This window comes from Mercenaria mercenaria, chromosome 3 (assembly GCF_021730395.1).
Source record: "Mercenaria mercenaria strain notata chromosome 3, MADL_Memer_1, whole genome shotgun sequence".
In the NCBI taxonomy this organism is placed as follows: Eukaryota; Metazoa; Mollusca; class Bivalvia; order Venerida; family Veneridae; genus Mercenaria; species Mercenaria mercenaria.
Genome location: NC_069363.1, coordinates 75,366,431 through 75,390,040, shown reverse-complemented (window position 1 = coordinate 75,390,040; position 23,610 = coordinate 75,366,431). Strand labels below are relative to the sequence as shown.

The window sequence follows — 23,610 nt, the reverse complement described above, 5'->3', positions numbered from 1 at the left end:
TAGCTCACGAGTTACTGTGATCACTCGATGTCCGGCGGCCATCATCTGTCGTCCATCAACATTTAGCTTGTGTATGCACACCTGTATTTTTCAACTGATCTTCATGAAATTTTGTCAGAATGATTACCTTGATGAAATCTAGGTCAAGTTCGAAAATGGGTTATCTGGGGTCAAAAACTAGGTCACTAGGTCAAATAAAAAAAAAACTTGTGTATGCGATAGAGGCTGTATTTTTCAATTGATCTTCATGAATTTTGGTCAGAATGATTACCTTGATGAAATCTAGACCAGGTTTGAAAAAGGGTCATCTGGGATCAAAAGCTAGGTCACTAGATCAAATCAAAGAAAAACCTTATGTATGCAGTAGAGGCTGTATTTTTCAACTGGTCTTCATGAAATTTTGTCAGAATGATAACCCTGATGAAATCTAGGCCAAGTTCGAAAATGGGTCATCTGGAATTAAAAACTTGGTCACTACGTCAAATCAAGGAAAAACCTTGTGTATGCGATAGAGGCTGTATTTTTATTGATCTTCATGAACTTTGGTCAGAATGATTGCCTTGATGAAAACTAGGTCAAGTTTGAAAATGGGTCATCTTGGTTCAAAAACTAGGTCACTAGGCCAAATCAAAGAAAAACCTTGAGTATACAATAGGGGCTGCATTTTACACTGGATCTTCATGAATTTTGATCAGAATGTATGTCTGGATAAAATCTAGGTCAGCTTTGAATATGGGTCATCTAGGGTCAAAAACTAGGTCACCTGGTCAAATTAAAGAAAAACCTTGTGTATGCAATAGGGACTGCTTTTTACACTGGATATTCATAAAATATAGTCAGAATGATTGCCTTGATGAAATCTAGGTCAAGTTCGAATATGGGTCAGAAAAACCTTGTGTATGCGATAGAGACTGTATTTTTCAATTGATCTTCATGAAATTTGGTCAGAATGATATCCTTGATGAAATCAAGGTCAAGTTTGATTATGGCGATAGAGGCTGTATTTTTAGCTCACCTGAGCAAGGTGACTTATTGTGATCACTCAGTGTCCAGTGTCTGTCGTCTGTCAGCATTTAGCTTTTATTAATCCCCCGCCACAAATGGTGGGGTGTTATAGGAATGGTTTCCTTCCATCTGTCTGTAACACTTTCATGTCCGCTCCATATTTCCTAAACCCCTTGAAGGATTTTCATGAAACTTGGGTCAAATGATCACCTCATCAAGACGATGTGCAGAACCCATGAGCCAGCCTTGTCGGCTCAAGGTCAAGGTCACAACTCAAGGTCAAAGGTTTGAGCCTTCCATTTTGTGTCCGCTCTATATCTCCTAAACCTCTTGAAGGAAATTTATAAAACTTGGGTCAAATGATCACCTCATCAGGACGATGTGCAGAACCCATGAGTCAGCCATGCTGGCTTAAGGTCAAGGTCACAACTTGGTGAAAGGTTTGAGCCTTCTATTTTGTGTCCGCTCTATATCTCCTAATCCCCTTGAAGGATTTTCATCAAACTTGGGTCAAATGATCACCTCATCAAGGCGATGTGCAGAACTTATGAGTCAGCCATGCCGGCTCAAGGTCAAGGTCACAACTGAAGGTCAAATGTTTGAGCCTTCCATTTTGTGTCTGCTCTGTATCTCGTAATTCCTTGAAGGATTCATATGAAACTTGGGTCAAATGATGACCTCATCAAGGCGATGTGCAGAACTCATGAGTCAGCCATGCTGGCTCAAGGTCAAGGTCACAACTCAAGGTCAAAGGTTTTAGCCTTCCATTTCGTGTTTGCTCTCTATCTCCTAAACTCCTTGAAGGAATTTTATAAAACTTGGGTCAAATGATCACCTCATCAAAACTATGTGCAGAACTTATGAGTCAGCGATGCTGGCTCAAGGTCAAGGTCACAACTTAGGGTCAAAGGTTTGAGCCTTTCATTTTGTGTCCACTCTGTATCTCCTAAACCCCTTGAAGGATTTTCATCGAACTTGGGTCAAATGATCACCTCATTAAGAACTCATGAGTCAGCCATGTCAACTCAAGGTCAAGGTCACAACTCAAGGTCAAAGGTTTGAGCTCTGTATCTCCTAAACCCCTTGAAGGATTTTCATGAAACATGGGTCAAATGATCACCTCATTAAGACGTTGCACAGAATTCATGAGTCAGCCATGTCAGTTCAAGGTCCAGGTCACAGCTAAAGTTCAAGGGTTTACCCTTTCACTATCCATAGCAGTGGCTGGGGATTTAGCTGTCTTTCAGACTGCCTTGTATGCAATAGAAGCTGTATTTTTCAACTGATCTTGATGAAATTTTGTCAGAATGATATCCTTGATGAGATCTAGGCTGAGTTCGAAAATGTGTCATCTCGGGTCAGAAACTAGGTCACTAGGTCAAATCAAAGAAAAACCTTGTGTATGCGATAGAGGCTGCATTTTTTCAACTGATCTTCATGAAATTTTGTCAGAATGATTACCTTGATGAAGTCTAGGCCAAGATGAAAATGAGTCATCTGGGGTCACAAAGTAGGTCACTAGGTCAAATCAAAGAAAAACATTGTGTATGCGTTAGGGGCTGTATTTTTTCAACTGGTCTTCATGAAATTTTGTCAGAACGATTACCTTGATGAAATCTAGGCCAAGTTCGAGAATTGGTCATCTGGGATCAAAAAATAGGTCACTACGTCAAATCAAAGAAAAACCTTGTGTATGCAATTGAGGCTGTATTTTTCGATTGATTTTCATGAATTTTGGTCAGAATGATTGCCTTGATAAAATCTAGTTCATGTTCGAATATGGGTCATCCAGGGTCAAAAACTAGGTCACTATGTAAAATCAAAGAAAAACCTTGTGTATGCAATAAGGGGTGCATTTTACACCGGATCTTCATGAAATTTAATCAGAATGTTTGTCTATATGAAATCTAGGTTATGTTTGAATATGGGTCATCTAGGATCAAAAACTAGGTTACCCGGTGAAATTGAAGAAAAACCTTGTGTACGCAATAGGGGCTGCATTTTACACTGGTTATTCATAAAATTTAGTCAGAATGATTGCCTTGAGGAAATCTAGGTCATGTTAGAATATGGGTCATCTGTGATCAGAAACTAGGTCACTAGGTTAAATCAAAGAAAAACCTTGTGTATGCAATAGAGACTGTATTTTTCAATTGATCTTCATATAATTTGGTCAGAATGATAGCCGTGATGAAATTAAAGTCAAGTTTGAATAGGGGTTATCTGGGGTCAAAAACTAGGTCGCTAGGACAAATCAAAGAAAAACGTTTTGTATGCGATAGAGGCTGTATTTTTCAATTGAGGTTGATGAAATTTAGTTAGAATGATTGCCTTGGTCAAATTTAGGTCAGATTCGAATGTAGGTCATCTTGGCTCAAAAACTAGGTCACTAGGTCAAATTGAAGAAAATACTTGTTTACACTTAGAGACCACATTTTTGGTCCAATTTTAATGAAAATTGGTCAGAATATTTGATTCCATGAAATCACTAAGTCAAACATGTTTACACTGTTGTAGTGTGTTTCTCAGGGCGACCTAGGGCCATCTTTGTCCTCTTGTTTTTCAAAGGAACATGATGATGTAATGCAAACTTTGAAAACCTGGTTTTTATAGAATTACCTTTTTGTTTTTAATAATCCAGTTTTTAATGTTTTTTGTGAATAGATTGTTTTAAATCTTTCAGGATATCTTAATTAGCATAAAATTAATGTTTCCATGTGAAAAACATTAAAAAAAAGCCTTTTATTTTTTTCGAAATCCTGTTGTTGCCCAATTTTTAGGCAGGAAAAAATACAATTTGCTGACCTTAAAATTTGTACTATTAATAGATATCTTAAAAATCAGTTGGATCTTATTACCACTTTCAAAGTCCTTTGTATTTATGTATAGTTTATGTTTGGATCTTGCAAAAAAAACACAATTCATGAAAAACCCGTAGTTATGAATTAGGTTGATCAAACAGTAACTTCAAAATTTCAATAAATGAAGAATGTTTGAATTAGCAACTATTCTTTCCAAAACCTAAAATCATTGTCACAGGTTGTTTGCCCATGAGGAGCACCTTGTCTAGATTGAATGGTATTTTCTATTTTTCAGAGTAAGAGAAAATCAAGAAAGAAAAAAGTTGTGAAATACAAGGAAGATTCTGAGAGGTTAGATAATTTTCCAGTTCATGAAGGGAGAGGATTTCAATCACCCAAGTCTTCGAAAACTGAAGTTCATTACTAAATATTACTTCAGTACAAGTTTCCATAAATTTCCTTATTTTAATGTTATTTAAGAATGTGAAGTGCACTTTTCTTTCACTTTAAGCTCAGTCAGAGCTATTGTGATTGCCCTTTGATGTGCATCATTTACCATTTCAGTGTAAACACAATTTTGGTTCAATCTCTTTGAAACTTTGTCAGAATGCTTGCCTCTACAGAATATCAAACACATTTCTTACTAGGTCATCTAAGGTCAAAAACAGATGATCAGCTCAAGTAGCAGAAATACTTCATATCAGGCTACATTTTCTACCATTTTCATGAAATCTAATGTGACCTCTAAGTCACTAGGTCAAATCGTAGAAAAACCTTGTTATCACTGTGTAGCCAAGTTTTCTAGCTGATCTTCATGAAAGTGATAAGAATGTTGTTAGTGTATTTAAATTCTTGGTCAAAATTTAAAATTGAAATTGTGTTTTCTGCAGTCAAAAACTAGATTAATAATTCTGGAGTCTACATTTTCTATCTAATCTTCATTGAATGTGGTCAGTATGTTTTTTTTTGTATTAAATGTAAATAGAGTTTGTAATTGGTCATTTTTTGCTAAAACTAGGCCGCTAAAAAATACTGGGTTTACACTCCAAGTGGCCACATTTTCTACTTGTTCTTCATAAAACAAGGTCAAAATACTTGCCTTTACAAAATCTAGGTTGAATTTGAAGCATAGTCATTTAATCTTAACTAGATGCCCACGGGCAACATGTCGAGCCCGCCCTGTGACCTTGACCTTTGAGATTGGAACCTGGGGTTTGCACATGAATTTCTGTCTTGAGCATTGAGTTAAAACTTTCATGCCAAATATAAAAAAGATTCAATGCATATCAAAGTTATGGGCCGGACAAGATCTGACATGACCTTAGACCACCAACTGTGACCTTGACCTTTGAGATAGGAACCTGGGGTTTGTGCATGACACTCCATGATGTGTCATGCACAAGACCCAGACCCCTTGCTCCGAGGTCAAGGTCACAGAAGTCAAAGGTTAACAGGGTCTGTTTCTAGTTTGGTCCATAACTGCCATTTATCAAAGGATTTGAAAATAATTTAACACAAATGTTAACCATATTGAGAAGGTGTCATGTTTATGACCCGTGTCTCTCAGGTCAAGGTCACAAAATGATTCATACCTAATAGTATACTATTCTGGCATACTTTGCGCAGACAACTGTAGCATTCTTGGGCATGCTTCGGGCATTCATCACTTAGTCTAATAGTGACAGCTCTTGCTCAGTGCTAAAATGAGAAGTTTACCATGTTTAAAAGCATTTATTGTAAGCTCACCTTGTCACTAAGTGATCATCCTTTGCCCGTAGTTGGCGTCTGTAAACTATTTCTTGTGAACATGATAGAGATCACATTTTGCAATAGATTTTAATCAAACTTGCACACAGCTTGTATTTGCAAAATATCTCGATTCCTTTCAAAAACTGGCCAGATCCCATCATGGGTTATGGCCTTTAAAGGGCCAAAATTTGCTATTTTGGCTTTGGCAGCCATATAGAGACTTAATTTATGGTTTGACTTGATACAAACTTGCAGAATATCTTTAACAACAATAGATCTTGGATTTCATGAATCCATCAGATCCAATCAATCATAGGTTACAGAGTTGAGACCCCTGATTGACCCCTGAAAGAGCCAAAATTTGTTAATTTTTACCTTGTGAACACAATAGAAGTGACATTTTGTTTTTTTTCTATAGTGACAGTGAAGATGAAAGGAGTGAGTGCAAGTCCAGAATGGTAAGTCAGTGCCTGTTACAGTAAAACTGATCTATTTTTTGTTAGTCTTCACTATTAAATATTGTCAGAGTGTTTCCTCAGAAAGAATTGATGATGGACCTTGATTGTTAAGTCTTCTAATAGTGAGGTTGTCATTTTTGTGTAAACTGATGGTCTCAGTTACAAACTTGTATTCCTATAAGTTATTCTTTTGACATTAACAATTGTAAAATGACAGGTAGAAGAAAACTTCTGTCCTTTGAATGCTTTGCTGAAATCATACACGTCAGAATGTTTGATGGCCTCTGTACATCCATTTCTGAGAGAAAATATTCAACATTTAAGTTAATCTTTAAAATTATAACAGATTTTGTAAGGCAGTATTCATCATTTGCTTGCATTTATCAAGATCTACCACTTCATTGCTGAGGTAAGTAGATGTGTGATAATTGGTTGGTAAACCTTTTTTTTTTTTTTACAAACTGAACATTCTAAGAATAATTTTTATTGCAGAGCACAGAATCTATTTCTGTGTTGGACACCAGTCAAAACATATCAAATAGAAGGTAAATGTTTTACCTGCAATCATTAATGGTATTCTAACTCTTATCTGAAGATTTAAAATTTATTTTATCAGGTTAACTTAAAAAACATTTATCCCTGATGAAGAGCTAATGTAGCTAGAAAGTTACGTAGGATTTAGTAAAGTCATTTCAGTGTTCATTATGTGATCCACTTTTCCTCCATTTTCATGATAAATCATGATAAAGAAATTTGCAATTGTTACAAGTATCACAAAGATAACTGTATTCCAAATAAAGAAGAATAGATATTCTTTCTTCAGAACTTGCTGGAAAATAAAAGTATTTTTATTCACGAAAATGTTTTCAGAATGTACATAATTTTCGAAAAATATTTTCCTGAACATGTTGAAGCAAAAAATTATAAACACAATATTAAAGAAAACATGACCAGTGAATTGAATAATGAAGTATGGAGTAACTCCTATAGGTTTAAGAAATGCTTGGGCTGTCATGTGGTGAAGCCATTCAATTGACTTTTAGAATATTTGTGGTTCTACCAAGGTTTCTGCTTTTGGGTTTTTAACAGTTGTCCACTGTGCCTGATATAATGTTTTAGGGGCTCCCAGGGTCTTCCTCCACCATCAAAGCTAGAAAGTTGCTGTATGATTAAAACTGTATTTATGTGACTTAAAACCTGTTACAGTAAAATTGGTCTATTTCACAGTGAGAAGAGTTGGATTCTGGAACGGAAGAAGACACCAAAACTTAAGAAATCTTCTAAGACTTACAAAGTCAAAAAGAAGATGAAAAACAGCCCAGAACAGAACCTTGAGGATAGTGCTCAGAGTGAAGATTTATCAGATGAAGAGCAAAGTGAACAAGAAAATAATGTCAGTATGATATTATTACAAATTAAGCATGACTGTGTCATATACCATTTCAGACAGATTTGAATTCTGTTTTATTGTACAGCTCCACCATTAACTTTTCAACAGATATAACATGCAGAAATAATGCACTGAATTAGTATTTACTTTTGAAAGTATGTTTTATATATCCTGGTTAAGAAACTTGAAAAAATGTATTTTGAACATGTCTTCAGTCCATAGGTTTTCTGTATAGTTATGAATACCAATAGTGTGCAGCTGATATTTCTGTTTGTAATGAGAATCCACAATTCAAGGGTTACATTGGCTCTAGTCATATGGGTGTGGCATATGGTAGGATTGTGTTTTAATATGGATAGATCAAGTTTAATGACCTGCAGTCAAATCTCGTTATCTCGACTTCGGTTATTTTGTTATTTTGATATCTCGAGTGGGTTTGCCCGGTCCCGATTTTTTCCCTTCTTATTTTATTTAAATCAACTACCCGGCTGTCAAAATTCCAGAAGTTTCCATGGAATGTCTTTGAATTTCCATGGAAGTCCGGACTCTGGAGTAATCGGACAAACTTTCCGGAGCTTGATATCGAATACTGCAGAAAACTGCGGAAAAATGTCCAGGGATTTCCGGAGAACTTTCCATGGACAATTTTCCGGAGTGAACAAACCATGAATTTCATATATTTGATGGGCTTGAACAATTTTCCGGAGTTATTCCGCAGTCGTCCAGGAAGTTCTGCTGACAGTATTATTCAATAGCAATAAATGTGATTTATAGACTTTTTTGCAGTACATGTATAGTGAGCAATAACACTTCAGTACAAGCAACATAATTTTATTGCATGTGATCACTTTTGCAGTTTCAAACACTATATGATACATATGAACAAGGCAAATGAATCTTTGCCAGTTAAAAGTGACTGATTAGAATATTTTTTAAGCATATACACAGTTTTGAACAAAGATTAGTTACACTTAAATAATGATGAAATCATTCAAAGAAAGTACCTAAAGATATCTGTTTTCATATATGCATATTATTTATAAAAAAGCCTTTGGTCAACTTTAGCATTCATTGTGTTATGCTATATAATGACTGATGTAAAAATATACATGCATGTGTTAATTAGCATAATTACAAATGTATGTATTGTTTCATTGGTCAGTTATGTAAACAAACTTACTTGAGCAATTTCCAGAATCCTCAATATTAACTTTGAACTGAATTACCTCACATAATAAAGTTTCAATAATTTTTACACAACTTGTTAACATCAGACTTCCAGTTACACATTTTGAAAATTCCTCTGTAAGATCAGTTCATCTAATTGGCTGAGCTTGATCATATGGTATTCCCATTCTGATGCCAATTTTTTTTTGATGTGTTTAAAATCCCTTAGAAAATGACAGAGTTATTTTCCAGAGTTAAATGACCAGAATTTTTTCAAAGTGCTACATTTCCGCAGTGTCGGTGAATATTCCATGAACATTTTGACAGATGTCCAGAGTAATTTCCAGAGATGTCCGTGGAAAACATTTGCAATCACTCTGGACATGTTATATAACAGGTGACTTTTCCGGACTATTCCATGGAAAGTACCTACTTTCCATGGAAGTTTTGCATTTGTCCGCAATTTTTCCATGATTACTCTGGAATATGTACAGCCGGGTAGGATATCTCGATTTGTTTATTTGGATATCTCGACTAAATTTTCAAACCCAAACTTTAAAATTTACTCTATTTTGACATTGGTTATCTCAAATGGACATTAATCGTCTGCCAAACAAGGTGCGAAAAACTGCGCGCCCTTGTATTCACTCAATTGTCGTCTGCCACCGGAGGTGCGAAAAACAATACACCGGGTAATTCACTCAATGATCCTGCTTCTGACCTGAAATTTAATTAACCGGCGCTCATGTATCATTGTTTGTTTGCAACGTATGCTGTGTAACAAGTAGATTGAGTAATTTGTATTGAATTGCGTCAAAACTGAATCAGACGAAAATGATACAAGATGCAGCAGTCAAAGGAAGATGAAACTTTAGTTTTTAAACCTATTCATGAGCGAGTTTCACATCATTTGCATTGCACAGATCACTAGATTGTGAAAAGAGGTAATTAGAAACCAGGAAGTAGGTTGAACAAAGGTACTAAACAAACAGCAAAAACATTTATTTAAGAAATAATAAATATGTTCCTATATTTCATCAGTTAATAAAATATGGGCAGGAGTTCGGATGCGTAATAATTAAATCACGATTGCGTAGCACGAGTGATTTAATATTCGCACCAGAACAACTGCCCATATTTTATTAACTGATAAAATTATTGGATCATAATTATTATTTGATTCTACCCATGCAATTCTTCCCATTTTACAGCACTACATTTTAGCTCGATACGTCATTCGGCTGGCCATATGCTATTATAAAAACCTCCCCATACTTGGAAAGTGTTGCATAACGAAATTTTCGGATATTCAGTAAATTTTAATTTAAGTATTAAGTAGTTACTGCTGTAAAAATGTTATCTTCAGTAACATCTTCGGTTAGAAAAGATCAGAAGACTTTTAAGTAAATACTTTATTCAAAGTGTATATATCTATGCAGTTTCTAAAAATAGTACACGTCACCTATAATGACACTGCAACATACACACCAGAACATTGCGACATATACATGTAAACACTTTATGCTTAGAAGATTTGAGCATGAATTATAATTTATTTACTGTCAAAGTAGAATCTAATTGACATTTGTGGTGCCTACAACGCAGAAATTGTTAACTACGTACACGACCAGATATAGATCTAGATGCACTGATGTTGAAGTTGAAACTTACCGGTACATGTACTGTGTAGACTGGCTGAAACATTTTCTTACAGTAAAAATATAAACAAATAAATTCATCAGTTAGAAATTGTTTGTTTCAGAAAATTTGATGTACTTTTTAGCTCACCTGTCACAAAGTGACAAGGTGAGCTTTTGTGATCACGCAGTGTCCGTCGTCTGTGCGTGCGTAAACTTTTGCTTGTGACCACTCTAGAGGTCACATTTTTCATGGGATCTTTATGAAAATTGGTCAGAATGTTCCCCTTGATGATATCTAGGTCAAGTTCGAAACTGGGTCACATGCGGTCAAAAACTAGGTCGGTAGGTCTAAAAATAGAAAAACCTTGTGACCTCTCTAGAGGCCATATATTTCACAAGATCTTCATGAAAACTGGTCAGAATGTTCACCTTGATGATATCTAGGTCAAATTCGAAACTGGGTCATGGGCCTCAAAAACTAGGTCAGTAGGTCAAATAATAGAAAAACCTTGTGACCTCTCTAAAGGCCATATTTTTCATGGGATCTGTATGAAAGTTGGTCTGAATGTTCATCTTGATGATATCTAGGTCAAGTTCGAAACTGGGTCACGTGCGGTCAAAAACTAGGTCAGTAGGAAACCTTGTGACCTCTCTAGAGGCCATATATTTCATGAGATCTTCATGAAAATTGGTCAGAATGTTCACCTTGATGATATCTAAGTCAAGTTCGAAACTGGGTCACGTGCCATCAAAAACTAGGTCAATAGGTCAAATAATAGAAAAACCTTGTGACCTCTCTAGAGGCCATATTTTTCATGGGATCTGTATGAAAGTTGGTCTGAGTGTTCATCTTGATGATATCTAGGTCAAGATCGAAAGTGGGTCACATGCGATCAAAAACTAGGTCAGTAGGACTTAAAATAGAAAAACCTTGTGACCTCTCTAGAGGCCATACTTGTGAATGGATCTTCATAAAAGTTGATGAGAATGTTCACCTTGATGATATCTAGGTCATGTTTGAAACTGGGTCACGTGCGGTCAAAAACTAGGTCAGTAGGTCTAAAAATAGAAAAACCTAATGACCTCTCTAGAGGCCATATATTTTATGAGATCTTCAGGAAAATTGATCAGAATGTTCACCTAGATGATATCTAAGTCAAGTTCGAAACTGGGTCACGTGCCGTCAAAAACTAGGTCAAATAATAGATAAACCTTGTGACCTCTCTAGAGGCCATATTTTTCATGGGATCTGTATGAAAGTTGGTCTGAATGTTCATCTTGATGATATCTAGGTCAAGTACGAAAATGGGTCACGTGCCATCAAAAACTAGGTCAGTAGGTCAAATAATAGAAAAACCCTTTGACCTCTCTAGAGGCCATATTTTTCACGGGACCTGTATGAAAGTTGGTCTGAATGTTCATCTTGTTGATATCTAGGTCAAGTTTGAAACAGGGTCATGTGTGGTCAAAAACTAGGTCAGTAGGTCTAAAAATAGAAAAACCTTGTGACCTCTCTAGAGGCCATACTTGTGAATGGATCTCCTTAAAAATTGGTCAGAATGTTTATCTTGATGAAGTCTAGGTCAAGTTTGAAACTGGGTCACGTGCCATCAAAAAGTAGGTCAGTAGGTCAAATAATGAAAAAACGTTGTGACCTCTCTAGAGGCCATATTTTTCATGGGATCTGTATGAAAGTTGGTCTGAATGTTTATCTTGATGATGTATAAGTCAAGTTTGAAACTGGGTCATGTGCGATAAAAAACTAGGTCAGTAGGTTTTAAAATAGAAAAACCTTGTGACCTCTCTAGAGGCCATACCACTGAATGGATCTACATGAAAATTGGTGAGAATGTTCACCTTGATGATATCTAGGTCAAGTTTGAAACTGGGTCACATGCCTTAAAAAACTAGGTCAGTAAGTCAAATAATAAAAAAACTTTTGACCTCTCTAGAGGCCATACTTTTCATGGGATCTGTATGAAAGTTGGTCTGAATGTTCATCTTGATGATATCTAGGTCAGTTTTGAAACTGAGTCAACTGTGGTTAAAAACTAGGTCAGTAGGTGTAAATTAGAAAAATCTTTTGACCTCTCTAGAGGCCATATTTTTCAATGGATCTTCATGAAAATTGATCTGAATGTTCCCCTTGATGATATCTAGGTCAGTTTCGAAACTGGGTCACGTGCGGTCAAAAACTAGGCCAGTAGGTATAAAAATAGAAAAACGTTGTGACCTCTCTAGAGACCATATTTTTCAATAGATCTTCATGAAAATTGGTCAGAATTTTTATCTTGATAATATCTAGGTCAAGTTCAAAACTGGGTCACATGAGCTCAAAAACTAGGTCACTATGTCAAATAATAGAAAAAACGACGTCATACTCAAAACTGGGTCATGTGGGAAGAGGTGAGCGATTCAGGACCATCATGGTCCTTTTGTTATTACTACTACTAAGCACTGGAAAAGTCGGGTATATAGTCAGCATGCAACGTCTCGCAGTCATGATACAATCGTAGGGTGGAATTGAACAGCTATATTTTATCGTAGATTCATGTATAGGCGATTTCGTTATATGTTTATATAGCAACTGCTACGGATCGTGTTAGAATAATGATTTAATTCAGAATGTCATGATAAATCAATTTGTAAAACATATGTTTGTACAAATATACACATTTTTGTCTAAAAATCGTGTTTTTGTCAATACAAATCTTTATTACCCCACGTACCAAAGTTGATCTTACTTCGGTTATCTCGATTTGTCGACTTTTTTTCCTTGGTCCCAACGAAGTCGAGATATCGAGATTTGACTGTATTTTAGTGTCATGGAGCCTAAATCATCAAAACCCCATATACTGCTATGGCTACTCTCAAGAAGTAGTATAGGGTTGATAATTTTAGCTCCAGGTCACTAAAATGAATCATTAAACTCTATCATTCAACATTTAAACAATCCAGCCATGTGCCAGATCCTTTGGTTCTAGTTGAATAATATTTGCAAAGTTCTGGTCCTTTAACTTGTTGGTTTTTAATGTGTTATGCACATTTTTGCGATAGATAAGGTGATGAGCTCATCAGGTTTCAGTATGGTATTTTATTGGCTCTGACATTACAGGATAAATTACAGAAGATGAAAGAATATTTGCTGCCAGTGGGCAGCCCTTTAACAATTCCCAGCTTGTCATTGAATACACCAGCAGTGACACCCAGCATCAGGTCGTTGAAAAGTTATGAAGATGCAGAAGATTATATTCTTACCCCACCATCACCTAAGAAACACAGCAGAAAGAGAGAGGATTATGGTTAGTTATGGCATTTTATGAAAGATAAACAAGATTCATTCTACAAGGGGAATTCAGAACATTTTGAGGCTGTCAATATAAAATATAGAAAAACCTTTGTTTAAGCAGTTGCTTTCACTTGTCCCTCAAAAATATTCACCCTTAAAAGAAAGGCACTTTTCCATCCGTGTTATCCATGAGGTTATATAGCAGTAATTCAGTCAAAAATATGCTTCAATGGTTGAGTCAGAAAAAAGTCCCAAATAAATTTTTTGAGTGCATTTGCGCATAAATCAGGGGCCAAATGGGCATTATTTCACTTGTGGAATGTATTTTACATAGAATAAGACACTTTCCATGCTTATATTTACCAAATGGGCATTATTTCACTTGTGGAATGTATTTTACATAGAATAAGACACTTTTCGTGCTTATATTTACGACTTTCAAGTTGTTTACATGAAAGTGAAAGTAGGGTGTTTATTCTGGGGACTGCTTTCTGAAATGCGGCAATATGAGGGTACTGTGAAATAATTTTTGTTCGCGCAGGATGAATTTTCGCGTATTTCAAGACCGCGCTATTATTTGACCATTTGTTATATAGTTTTCCGAATTTATTTCCTGTCTGAAATATAGGTATGTTATAAGACCTTGTGTATTTCAAATTTTCTGAAAACGTCACAGTATATCGGCAGTTTATTAAAGCTTGTCTTGACAGGATCTTATTTGTTTTTACCAAAATCGATTAATTATTTACAGTCGAGACTGCCTTAACGACCCCCTGCTTTTAGCGACTCCCTGTCATATGCGACCCTATTTAATGCTCCGGACGCAATTTACTATTAAAAGGGTCTGAATTAAGCAACCCCCTGCCTTACGCGACAAGCGACTGTGAAATCAGGCTCCCGAATCGATATTTAGACCGTTTTCAGCGACTTTGAGACGCTCCCTCGCAAGATTTTACACGATAGAGTTACCGTTCTTTATCTCGCGTGAAGTTGTTTGAGACGAGAACTTATTTGTTTACAAAAAATGGCTGATGAAAAACATAAAAAAAGAACTGTTTTGACATTAGAACAGCGTGTTAAGGCACTTGAATTGCTCGATTAGGGAAAACCAGCGTATAAAGTCGCTGAAGAATTCGGAGTCGGTGCATAAATTAACTTTATTCCTGGTGAAACAAAAATATAGCGGTATTTAACAGGAAACGACGAAGTAAACACAGATTAAAGAATCGAATAAATGTCAATGAACAATTAGTACATAAAAATATAAATATCATAAACCGCAGTGTGTAAATAGTTCAAATGGAACATTTATATTTTACTGCTCCCCTTTATTTTCTTGCCAGATCATGAGCTTAAATTTGTTTTCTCAACATCATACGAATGATGCAAATTATTTGAATTTTATATTTTATCAATATGCAATTAAAGAAATAGTATTTAATCATTTTCCACTCCTACCTTAAAAGAGGCCAATATATAAGTATCCGATATTCATGTACTTTAGCTGGAAAAATATATGAAACCAGCGTCATCCTGTTAAGTGAGACTGTTTTAAGAGACTCCCTGTCATATGTGACCTTTTTCGCTGCTTCCCAAAGTCGGTCTCTTAAAACAGTCTCGACTGTATATTAATTGGTTAATTGGTTATTCTTTATGAATGCTTCAATAACTTACGCTAGTTTTATAAAGATGGTTTAAAATTGCAGTGCTTTAGAACTATTCATGATTCAAACCAACAGCATGTAGCAACAGTTAAAAGCCCTTCACTTCACACATTGTGTTACCACTATAACTCTTGATAAGGTTACACTGGAGACTAATGAACATGAGGAGTGTTTGTTGCTGATATAATCACAGCTATAAAAACAGAAAGACCTTACAGCCAACACACTGCCAGATGCCTCTGTTATAACTGATTCAAACCAGCATATATAAAATCATTTTGCATTTTATGTATGAATAAGAGATACTGAAATATATTGGTATGTTAATTCAGTGTACAGTACATTTTATTTCAGATGATATTGAGGTAGAACAAACCCAGGAGAACTGCACAATATCTCTTAATGTGGTAAGTCTCAATCATTTTTGTTAATACTTAATACATTGACGTTGATTTAAAAATTCAACTGGCCCACTAAGCTCATGTATTAAGAAGAGTGCAGATCTACAGATCATGGTAATATAAGTTAGATTCATGGGCAAGGTGTATGTTCTCAAGGTATGATAGAATATACTCTGAAATCATTCACTCTCAACCTCTGACTAATGTGGAGAAGCTGGTAGTTACTTGCAGAGAGCAGGTTAGTGCTGTTACAGAATCCAGGAACACTGGTTAGGTTGTTTGCTGATACAAAGCTGAAATACTGTTGGAAAAAAAATGACAATAAAACCAATATAAACAATTATTTATAAATGACAATATAACTGTTATAGATTAATGGTGGTGGTGTAAAGTGCAGGATTTTTATGTCCCCTGAAGATATTTGGATATATACATTAATTGTTCCCTTCAGTCTCTGGAATATCAGACTTCTCCATTTATTTGAACTTCTGCAAGTTATTTGCATATGAATTATCTGACATAGTAGAGTGCATGACCATGTTTGCAGATTTTAATAGAATGTTGACAGCTTCCATAAAATACATCACTGACTGTTACGGAAAGAGTTAATGCTACATGCAAGTTTATGTTAGAGGTCCAGCATGCTCAGACATGTTGTCTTTCTAAGCTGTATTTTTTTTATATAGAACTATTAACAGTGTTCTCTGCTCCCTCTTTCTTGCAATACTTCACAAATATACAGTATATTCATTAACCTGTATTCATTCAGAACCGCTTTTTAAACACTTCATATTCTGTAGAATCATTTTCATGTATAATGGAGATGATTAATTTCAGAGCTGTCAGGATAGTGATGGAGGTGATAGTAGTTTTGAAGACGTGGACAGCCATACAGGTCTTAGTGCCATAACTCCTCACAGACTAATTCAGGTAGGTTTTGTTTCGTTTTAAGATGACATGTCTTGATATTTTGTCTTAAAACTTTCTTAGTTGCCCTTTTGGGAGATTATGAATTTTACACTTGGAGTGAAGATGGTAGCCAGCTAAATGTAGGGGATTGGAACTCTGTGCGGTTCCACTGAGGTAGACCAAGGTCATATTCTGGAAGCTGTGATTAATCATACTTCAAGTGATTACTTTAAAATTAATGATACCAATATATAACATCGGTGAAATTAATTTTGCTTTAGGTGTGAATTTTAACAACAAAAATTTAAAGTGGTATTACATTTCAATGGGTGATCAGGGTATTTTTGCATTAAAATCAACCTAGAAAATCTGAAGCATTGTAAAAGAAAAAATGTAGAACAAAAATGTTTATATGTGTGAAACGACTAATAATTTAAAACATACAACACCTGTATGTTTATACAGAGTGCAGAGAGCAGTGATGGTGAAGAGAGGTCAATGCATAAATTGTTACAGAGAAATATGAAACTCCTTCTTGGCGACAGTGGCTTTGCTTCAGGTAATCACTATCATAATTATAGTAATAAAAGACATCAAACAGAAAAGAATGATTCAGATGTTTAATAAGTATACAGTAATTGGTTGGCATTCAATTTGTTGCAATTATTGCCGTTTTCTTGTGCAGTACTAAAAGGGGGAAAAGTTCTTAGCAACATTTATGTTTTCTTTGCGTCATATGAAAGCCCTTGAATTGTTTAATTTATGCTTGTATTTACAGGTCCATCATCAGAAGTAAGGCCAACAAGATCAGCTTTGAAGAGAAAGTTTCCGATATCCTTTTTAAAATTATCATATCCAAATTGAGTCATCCTAAAGGAAAAAATCACATTCTTGTTACAGATGTTTTGAAGAAGTTGCAAACATTGTTATTAACAGATATTACAAGTGACATTTGCTGAATTATCTGTATTTAGTTTGGTTATGATGGAAAACGTCACACTAATCCTGAAAATGTATTATTCTGCCACACATTTTCAATAAAGATCCTTAATATCTTTAATGCATTTTACTTATCATACACAGATTGAGCCATATTTCCCTTGATTTTTGCATTTGGGTGGTTTTCAAAATAATGAAGCAAAAGTGTGACATAGGGGTTAAAAATTCAAACTCATTTTTTATGGTGGTCACCTATTTTTTGTGATAGCAAGTACTTCAAAGTTGAAGGAAATAACTTTAGGAAAGTGTTGAGAAATGCCAATCAGAAAATATTTCAGCCTTTAATTCGAAAGTTCAGTGAATTTCCAGTAAGATGGATGAAAAATGTTGCATGGTTTTATGACAAGGAAATATGTATAACAGTATTTTTTTCCAACATAAATGATAAGTAATGGGTGTATGTGTATGGTTTAAAACTTATTTAATCATATGTTTGTGGACATTGGTTTTTAAAATCACCCTTTCTGCACAAATCTGACATGAAAATAAAACTTTACCTAGAAAAGTTGTTGCTGAATGCAATATAACTAACATATAATTATAAAACCTATTTGTTTCTCACATTTTGCATGTTTATAAACCACATGCAAAATTTCAAGAATGTCCAGTAATTCTAATTTCTAGAATTGTCAACTCAAAATTGAGTTATTTTACAGATGCACAGGGGACACATACTGAAGATCAGTGTAATATTCATCCATTATTAGTTTTCTATTCATAAAAAGACTAATGGTAATCAACTTTAGACAAATGCTATTAAAAAATTAGTTTATTCCACAAAATAACTACAAAATTGAAAATTTTCACTACAAAAACATGAAAATTCAACAGAATGTAATGCTTTAAATGAAAAATAAGTGACTTTAAACATAACTAACACACTGAAATCATTTAGTTTAAATGAACTGCTTATTCACAGTAGAAAAATGACAAAATGCCATGCATGATAAAACGGAATAGTAAAATTCATACATACTTTTTAATTTTACTAAAAAGGGTGCACAGGGGACAAATTGTGTCAAAATATTTATTCATAGAATATGTTAATGGTAAGTAAAATTCTTTTAACTACACAATATTTACTAGTGAACATTTACATATGTAGGTAAACTTAAGAGCTTAAGAAGCAATAAAATTGATGTTTCCACTTTTAAACTTGAAAATTGGCAACTTCAGAAAAAAATGCAAACAATGAATTTTAAATTGTCCAGGGTTTCTTATATAATGCTATATTATCAAGTAATGCCTAAATTTTGCATTCACACTGCTAAGAATATAGAACTGCCACCACAAATTACTGAAATGCTATGATAATTGATATTTGTAAAAAAAGGGTGCACAGGGGACATCACTTTTGGCTTTGTGAATATTTAACAGTCTGTAATATGTGAAGTTGAACCCTGCTTTTGTATCTATTGTAACTCCCTTTCAAGGAAAATAAAGTAAAATCCCATTTTATTTAAAGAATAAAAGAAATCTGACACTTAACAACTGAAAAGGTGCACAGGGGACATTTTTAGGTGTACAGAAATTCATCAAGTTTCTGAGAAAGTAGATTTATTAAAGAAAAAAATCATACTGTGTCTTCACAGCTGAAAGGATAAAGATCTTAGAAAAACATTAAGACTTTAGAAAAGTAATAAGGTTATGAAATTGTAGTGTTCAACATTTTAATTTAGTATTTTTTTTCACTATTTTTTGTGAAGGGGGTTCCATCACAAGATGTGAAATCTTGGTAACAATAAAATGTATGTAATGAAAAAGAAGTATTTTATTTAAATGTGCAGAGTTTAAGTTACATAAAAAAGTCAAAGCTGTAACAATAAAGCATGATTTTAAAAAGTAAACCACTGTTGAAAACTATACTTCATGTAAAATGTCACACTTTTTTGGGTGCACAGGGGACAAAATTGGCTATATAATTTAATATAACTTTAAAACTGCTTGAGCCATCAAGATAAAATTGCACACACTTATTGATTACATTGATTTGGATATAATTTGCTCCAAAACACATTCTAAAACTGAACTGAATTAAAGTAAGGTGAGAGAGAAGAAAAAGCTTCATTATTTTGAAAACCACCCATTTGCAAGTTTATGAACTATTGCAACTGTAAATTGACTCCTTAACAAAACTTAAGATATAGAAGAGACTAGCAATATTGTGTCTTCAAGCAGTTCCCAGATGGAGTCAGATGATGAAATGGAGAAATCAATATTTATTCCAAAGAAATTGTTTAAATTTGATCCAGCAGGTATTTGATTTATAGTTAAATTGATGTCTGTAGAGGTTTTCTTGTTGCTCCTAACCTGGCATAAGTCATTAGTCCCACACCTCTGTTTCTTGTGAGGAAGTTGTTACTAAGTTACCTGTGGAGAGAAGTTGGCAGTTACTTGCAGAGAACAGGTTTGTACTGGGACAGAATCCAGGAACACTGGTTAGGTTAAGCCTGCCCTCTTAGCTCAATAGGTAGAGCACAGATCTCGGGGGTCGCGAGTTCAGTCACCAGGAAGGGCGTATGTTCTCTGTGACGATTTGATAAATAACGTTGTTTGATATCATTTGTTCTCCATCTTTGATTCATGTGGGGAAGTTGTAACTTGTGGAGAATGGGTTTGTACTGGTACAGAATCCAGGAACATTGGTTAGGTTAACTGCCCACCGTTACATAACTAAAATACTGTTGAAAAACAAAGAAATCTTGTAAGGTTAACTGCCTGCAATTACATAACTGAAATGCTGTTGAAAATGGCGTTAAATCCAAACCAAACAAACAAACAGAATGGCCGTAAGAGCTAAAAATAGAAAAATATTGGCTTATTCAGGTCAAACTGCTGGCCAGATTTCAATGAAATTTCACAGAAGTGATCAGTACAAAGCCTAGTTGTGCATATCGCCAACATGTTCCACTTTGCTACACAAAGATATACATAGGGGGAGGCATTTTTTGTGACAAAAACACCTTTTAGTTAAATTTACTGTCTTATTACCCCTAGAAGGTATGTGTTTATTGCGCTGTCTTTCATGTGGCAAAGAAAAGAATAAATTTGTAATTAATGGCATCATTAAAACAGAGTGAAAGAAATAGTAAGCTGGTGAATGTAAGTGGCGTATGTTGTTAATTCCTTTGCACACAAGGTATTAATGATAAATTCATAATCTGCTAAAGACTTGTGTATTTTCCCATTGTATGTTGTCATTTGTTACAACATTTACTTTTTAGTGAACACTCCACAAGCTCCCAGTTTGTACAGTGATGTCACAGAAGAGCATGAGGCAGACTTTGGTTTCCAGTCTGGGCTGTCAACAGTCATGGCTGCATTTGGAGCTGATATACAGCATCATCTGAAAGTGAGACATTATCCTGCGTTATATAAGAAACACATAATTCAAACCAGTATCAAAAGTGCCAAATGTTCTTATCCTCATGATAACATAACAGGAATAATTAATACTTATAGTAAGGATTTACAAATAATTGTAACATTCAGATAAATTTTTTTGGTTTGTAGTTTGGTTATAGCCTATTTTTGAATTCATGGTCAGGTTTTTATTTCCTCATTTGTACTTGATTTTGCATATGTTGAATATAGTTTTACTGAAAAATTAATGAAACAAAGATTTGATTTTATGTAATTACTGTTTTATCATTTCTTTGCACTAAATTCTTCACAATTTATCTGTATATGTTTCATTAGATGAAAATAATTTTTTAACACTAATTTATTGAAAGATGAAAAAACGGCAGTCGAAACAGTAAAATTATTGTTTGTTCCCTTTTTAATATTCAACATGGTATTGGAAGGTACAGCTGTATCATACTGCAGTATTAAATTTTTTCATTCATTTTTTAGACATTTAGAAAACTGTATGCCAATATGATGGCAAAATATTTTTGGTTTCTGTTTTGTACTTCGGTACATTTTTATTTCTCTGGGATGAAAATTTTCTTAGTAAAAGGTAATGTTTGCTGTCCTAACTAATACCACATTAGGGATTTTGTAGCTCGACTATTCAAAGAATAAGTAGAGCTATCCTACTCCCCATGGCGTCAGCGTCGGCATCACACCTTGGTTAAGATTTTGTACCAGTCCACATTTTGACAAAAGCTTTTGAGATAAAGCTTTGAAATTTTCAACGCTTGTTTACCCTCATCATGCCCAGTTTTAGGCTAGAGTACATAACTCCATCAAGGATTTTGGCTGAATTATGGCCCCGTTTAACTTACAAATCTTGTTTAAGTTTTTCATACCAGTTCATATTTTGTGTAAAGTATTTGACATATGGCTTTGAAACTTTTATCACTGTTTTATTAAAAAAGTCTCTATCTGTAGGCAAGAGTACATAACTCTTTCTACTATTTCAGCTGAATTATGGCCCTTTTTGGGCTTGGAAATTGGTACAATTTTCGTACAAGTCAGCTTTTTTGTACAAGTCCGCGTTTTGTCAAAGCTATTTGACATGTGGCTTTGAAACTTTGAATACTTGCTTATCATCATGATTTCCATCTGTAGGCAAGTGTACAAAACTCTTGTACAAAAAAACTTGGCATAATTATGGCCCTTTTTGGACTAGGAAATTAGTTCAGTTTTCGTACAAGTCATCATTTTGTCAAAAAAACTATTTGAAATGTGGCTTTTAAACTTTGAACATTGTTTATCATTATGGTTTCCAAGAGTACAACTCTGTCAACTATTTTGGCTGAATTATGGCCCTTTTTGGACTTGGAAATCAGTAAAGTTTGCATATCAGTCCATATTTTGCCTAACCTGTTCGTCATATGGGCCGGCGTCAACGTCCGCGTCCCGATTTGGTTAAGTTTTTGAATGTAAGCTGGTATCTCAGCAACCACTTGTGAGAATGGATTGAAACTTCACACACTTATTCACTGTGATAAACTGACTTACATTGCACAGGTTCCATAACTCTGTTTTGCTTTTTTACAAAATTATGCCCCTTTTTTGACTTAGAAATTTTTGGTTAAGGTTTTGTATGTAAGCTGGTATCTCAGTAACCACTTTCGGGAATGGATTGAAACTTCACACACTTATTTACTGTGATAAACTGACTTACATTGCACAGGTTCCATGACTCTATTTTGCTTTTTTACAAAATTATGCCCCTTTTTCGACTTAGAATTTTTTGGTTATGGTTTTGTATGTAAGCTGGTATCTCAGTACTCACTAATGGGAATGGATTGAAACTTCACACTCTTGTTCACTATCATGATCTGACATGCACAAAGCAGGTCCCATAACTTTATTTTGCTTTTTTACAAAATTATGCTCCTTTTTCAACATAGAAATTTTGGGTTAAGTTTTTGTATGTAAGCTGGTATCTCAGTATCCACTAATGGGAAAGGATTGAAACTTCACACACTAGTTCACTGTCATGATATGACTTGCAGTGCAAAGGGTCAATAACTCAACTTCGCATTTTACAAAATTATGCCCCTTTTTTAACTTAGGAGTTTTGGGTTAAATTCTTATATGTAAGCTGGTATCTCAGTACCCACGTATGGGAATGGATTGAAACTTCATACACTTGTCCACTGTCATGAGCTGATAAGCACTATGCAGGTTCCATAACCCTATTTTTTACTTTTTTACTAAATTATGCCCCTTTTTCGACTTTCGTATTCATTCAAGCGACAAGGCTGTTGAATAGTCCAGCCTTGCTGTCCTCCGACAGCTCTTGTTTGACATAGAAATTAGCTAAGTTTGCATACTATTTCATATTTTGTCTAAACTGTTTGATATATCAGGGTGGCCACCGACTCTGGAAAACAGGGAAAACAGGGAAAAAGGCTAAAAAAAATTCCCTGCATGGAAAATTCAGGGAATTTGAAAATTTTGAAAAAATCAGGGAATTATCAGGGATTTTTTCAAAAATTGAAAGAAAAAATTTAAAAGACTGTATAATCATGTCTTGGCTACTGGTGGTTTCTCTTCTTCATAATAGTTACATTTATTTTATAAACTACAGAATACTATACTTAGCAAATGCACTCACTGTTTGATGATTCTAAAACTGTTATTCATCAACTATAAGAGATAAGTTTTTGTTTCTAAAATGGAGAGAAGCTAAAATGGAATTGAGTAACCATTGCCCCAGAGCTCAAATACTAATACATTGTA

The 23,610-nt window shown here is 34.6% G+C and overlaps 1 protein-coding gene across 1 annotated transcript in view; it reads left to right on the top strand.

The window, feature by feature from the left end:
- LOC123525678 (synaptonemal complex protein 2-like) overlaps nucleotides 1-23,610 on the top strand; it is a 104,672-nt gene that overhangs the window by 65,950 nt on the left and 15,112 nt on the right. The window contains exons 26-36 of the mRNA XM_053538929.1: nucleotides 4,102-4,157; nucleotides 5,974-6,013; nucleotides 6,506-6,558; nucleotides 7,241-7,406; nucleotides 13,326-13,512; nucleotides 15,518-15,570; nucleotides 16,402-16,494; nucleotides 16,939-17,032; nucleotides 17,252-17,304; nucleotides 19,613-19,727; nucleotides 20,697-20,824. Of these exons, the coding sequence (XP_053394904.1) occupies nucleotides 4,102-4,157; nucleotides 5,974-6,013; nucleotides 6,506-6,558; nucleotides 7,241-7,406; nucleotides 13,326-13,512; nucleotides 15,518-15,570; nucleotides 16,402-16,494; nucleotides 16,939-17,032; nucleotides 17,252-17,304; nucleotides 19,613-19,727; nucleotides 20,697-20,824 (1,038 nt within the window). The remainder of the gene's footprint in view (nucleotides 1-4,101; nucleotides 4,158-5,973; nucleotides 6,014-6,505; nucleotides 6,559-7,240; nucleotides 7,407-13,325; nucleotides 13,513-15,517; nucleotides 15,571-16,401; nucleotides 16,495-16,938; nucleotides 17,033-17,251; nucleotides 17,305-19,612; nucleotides 19,728-20,696; nucleotides 20,825-23,610) is intronic.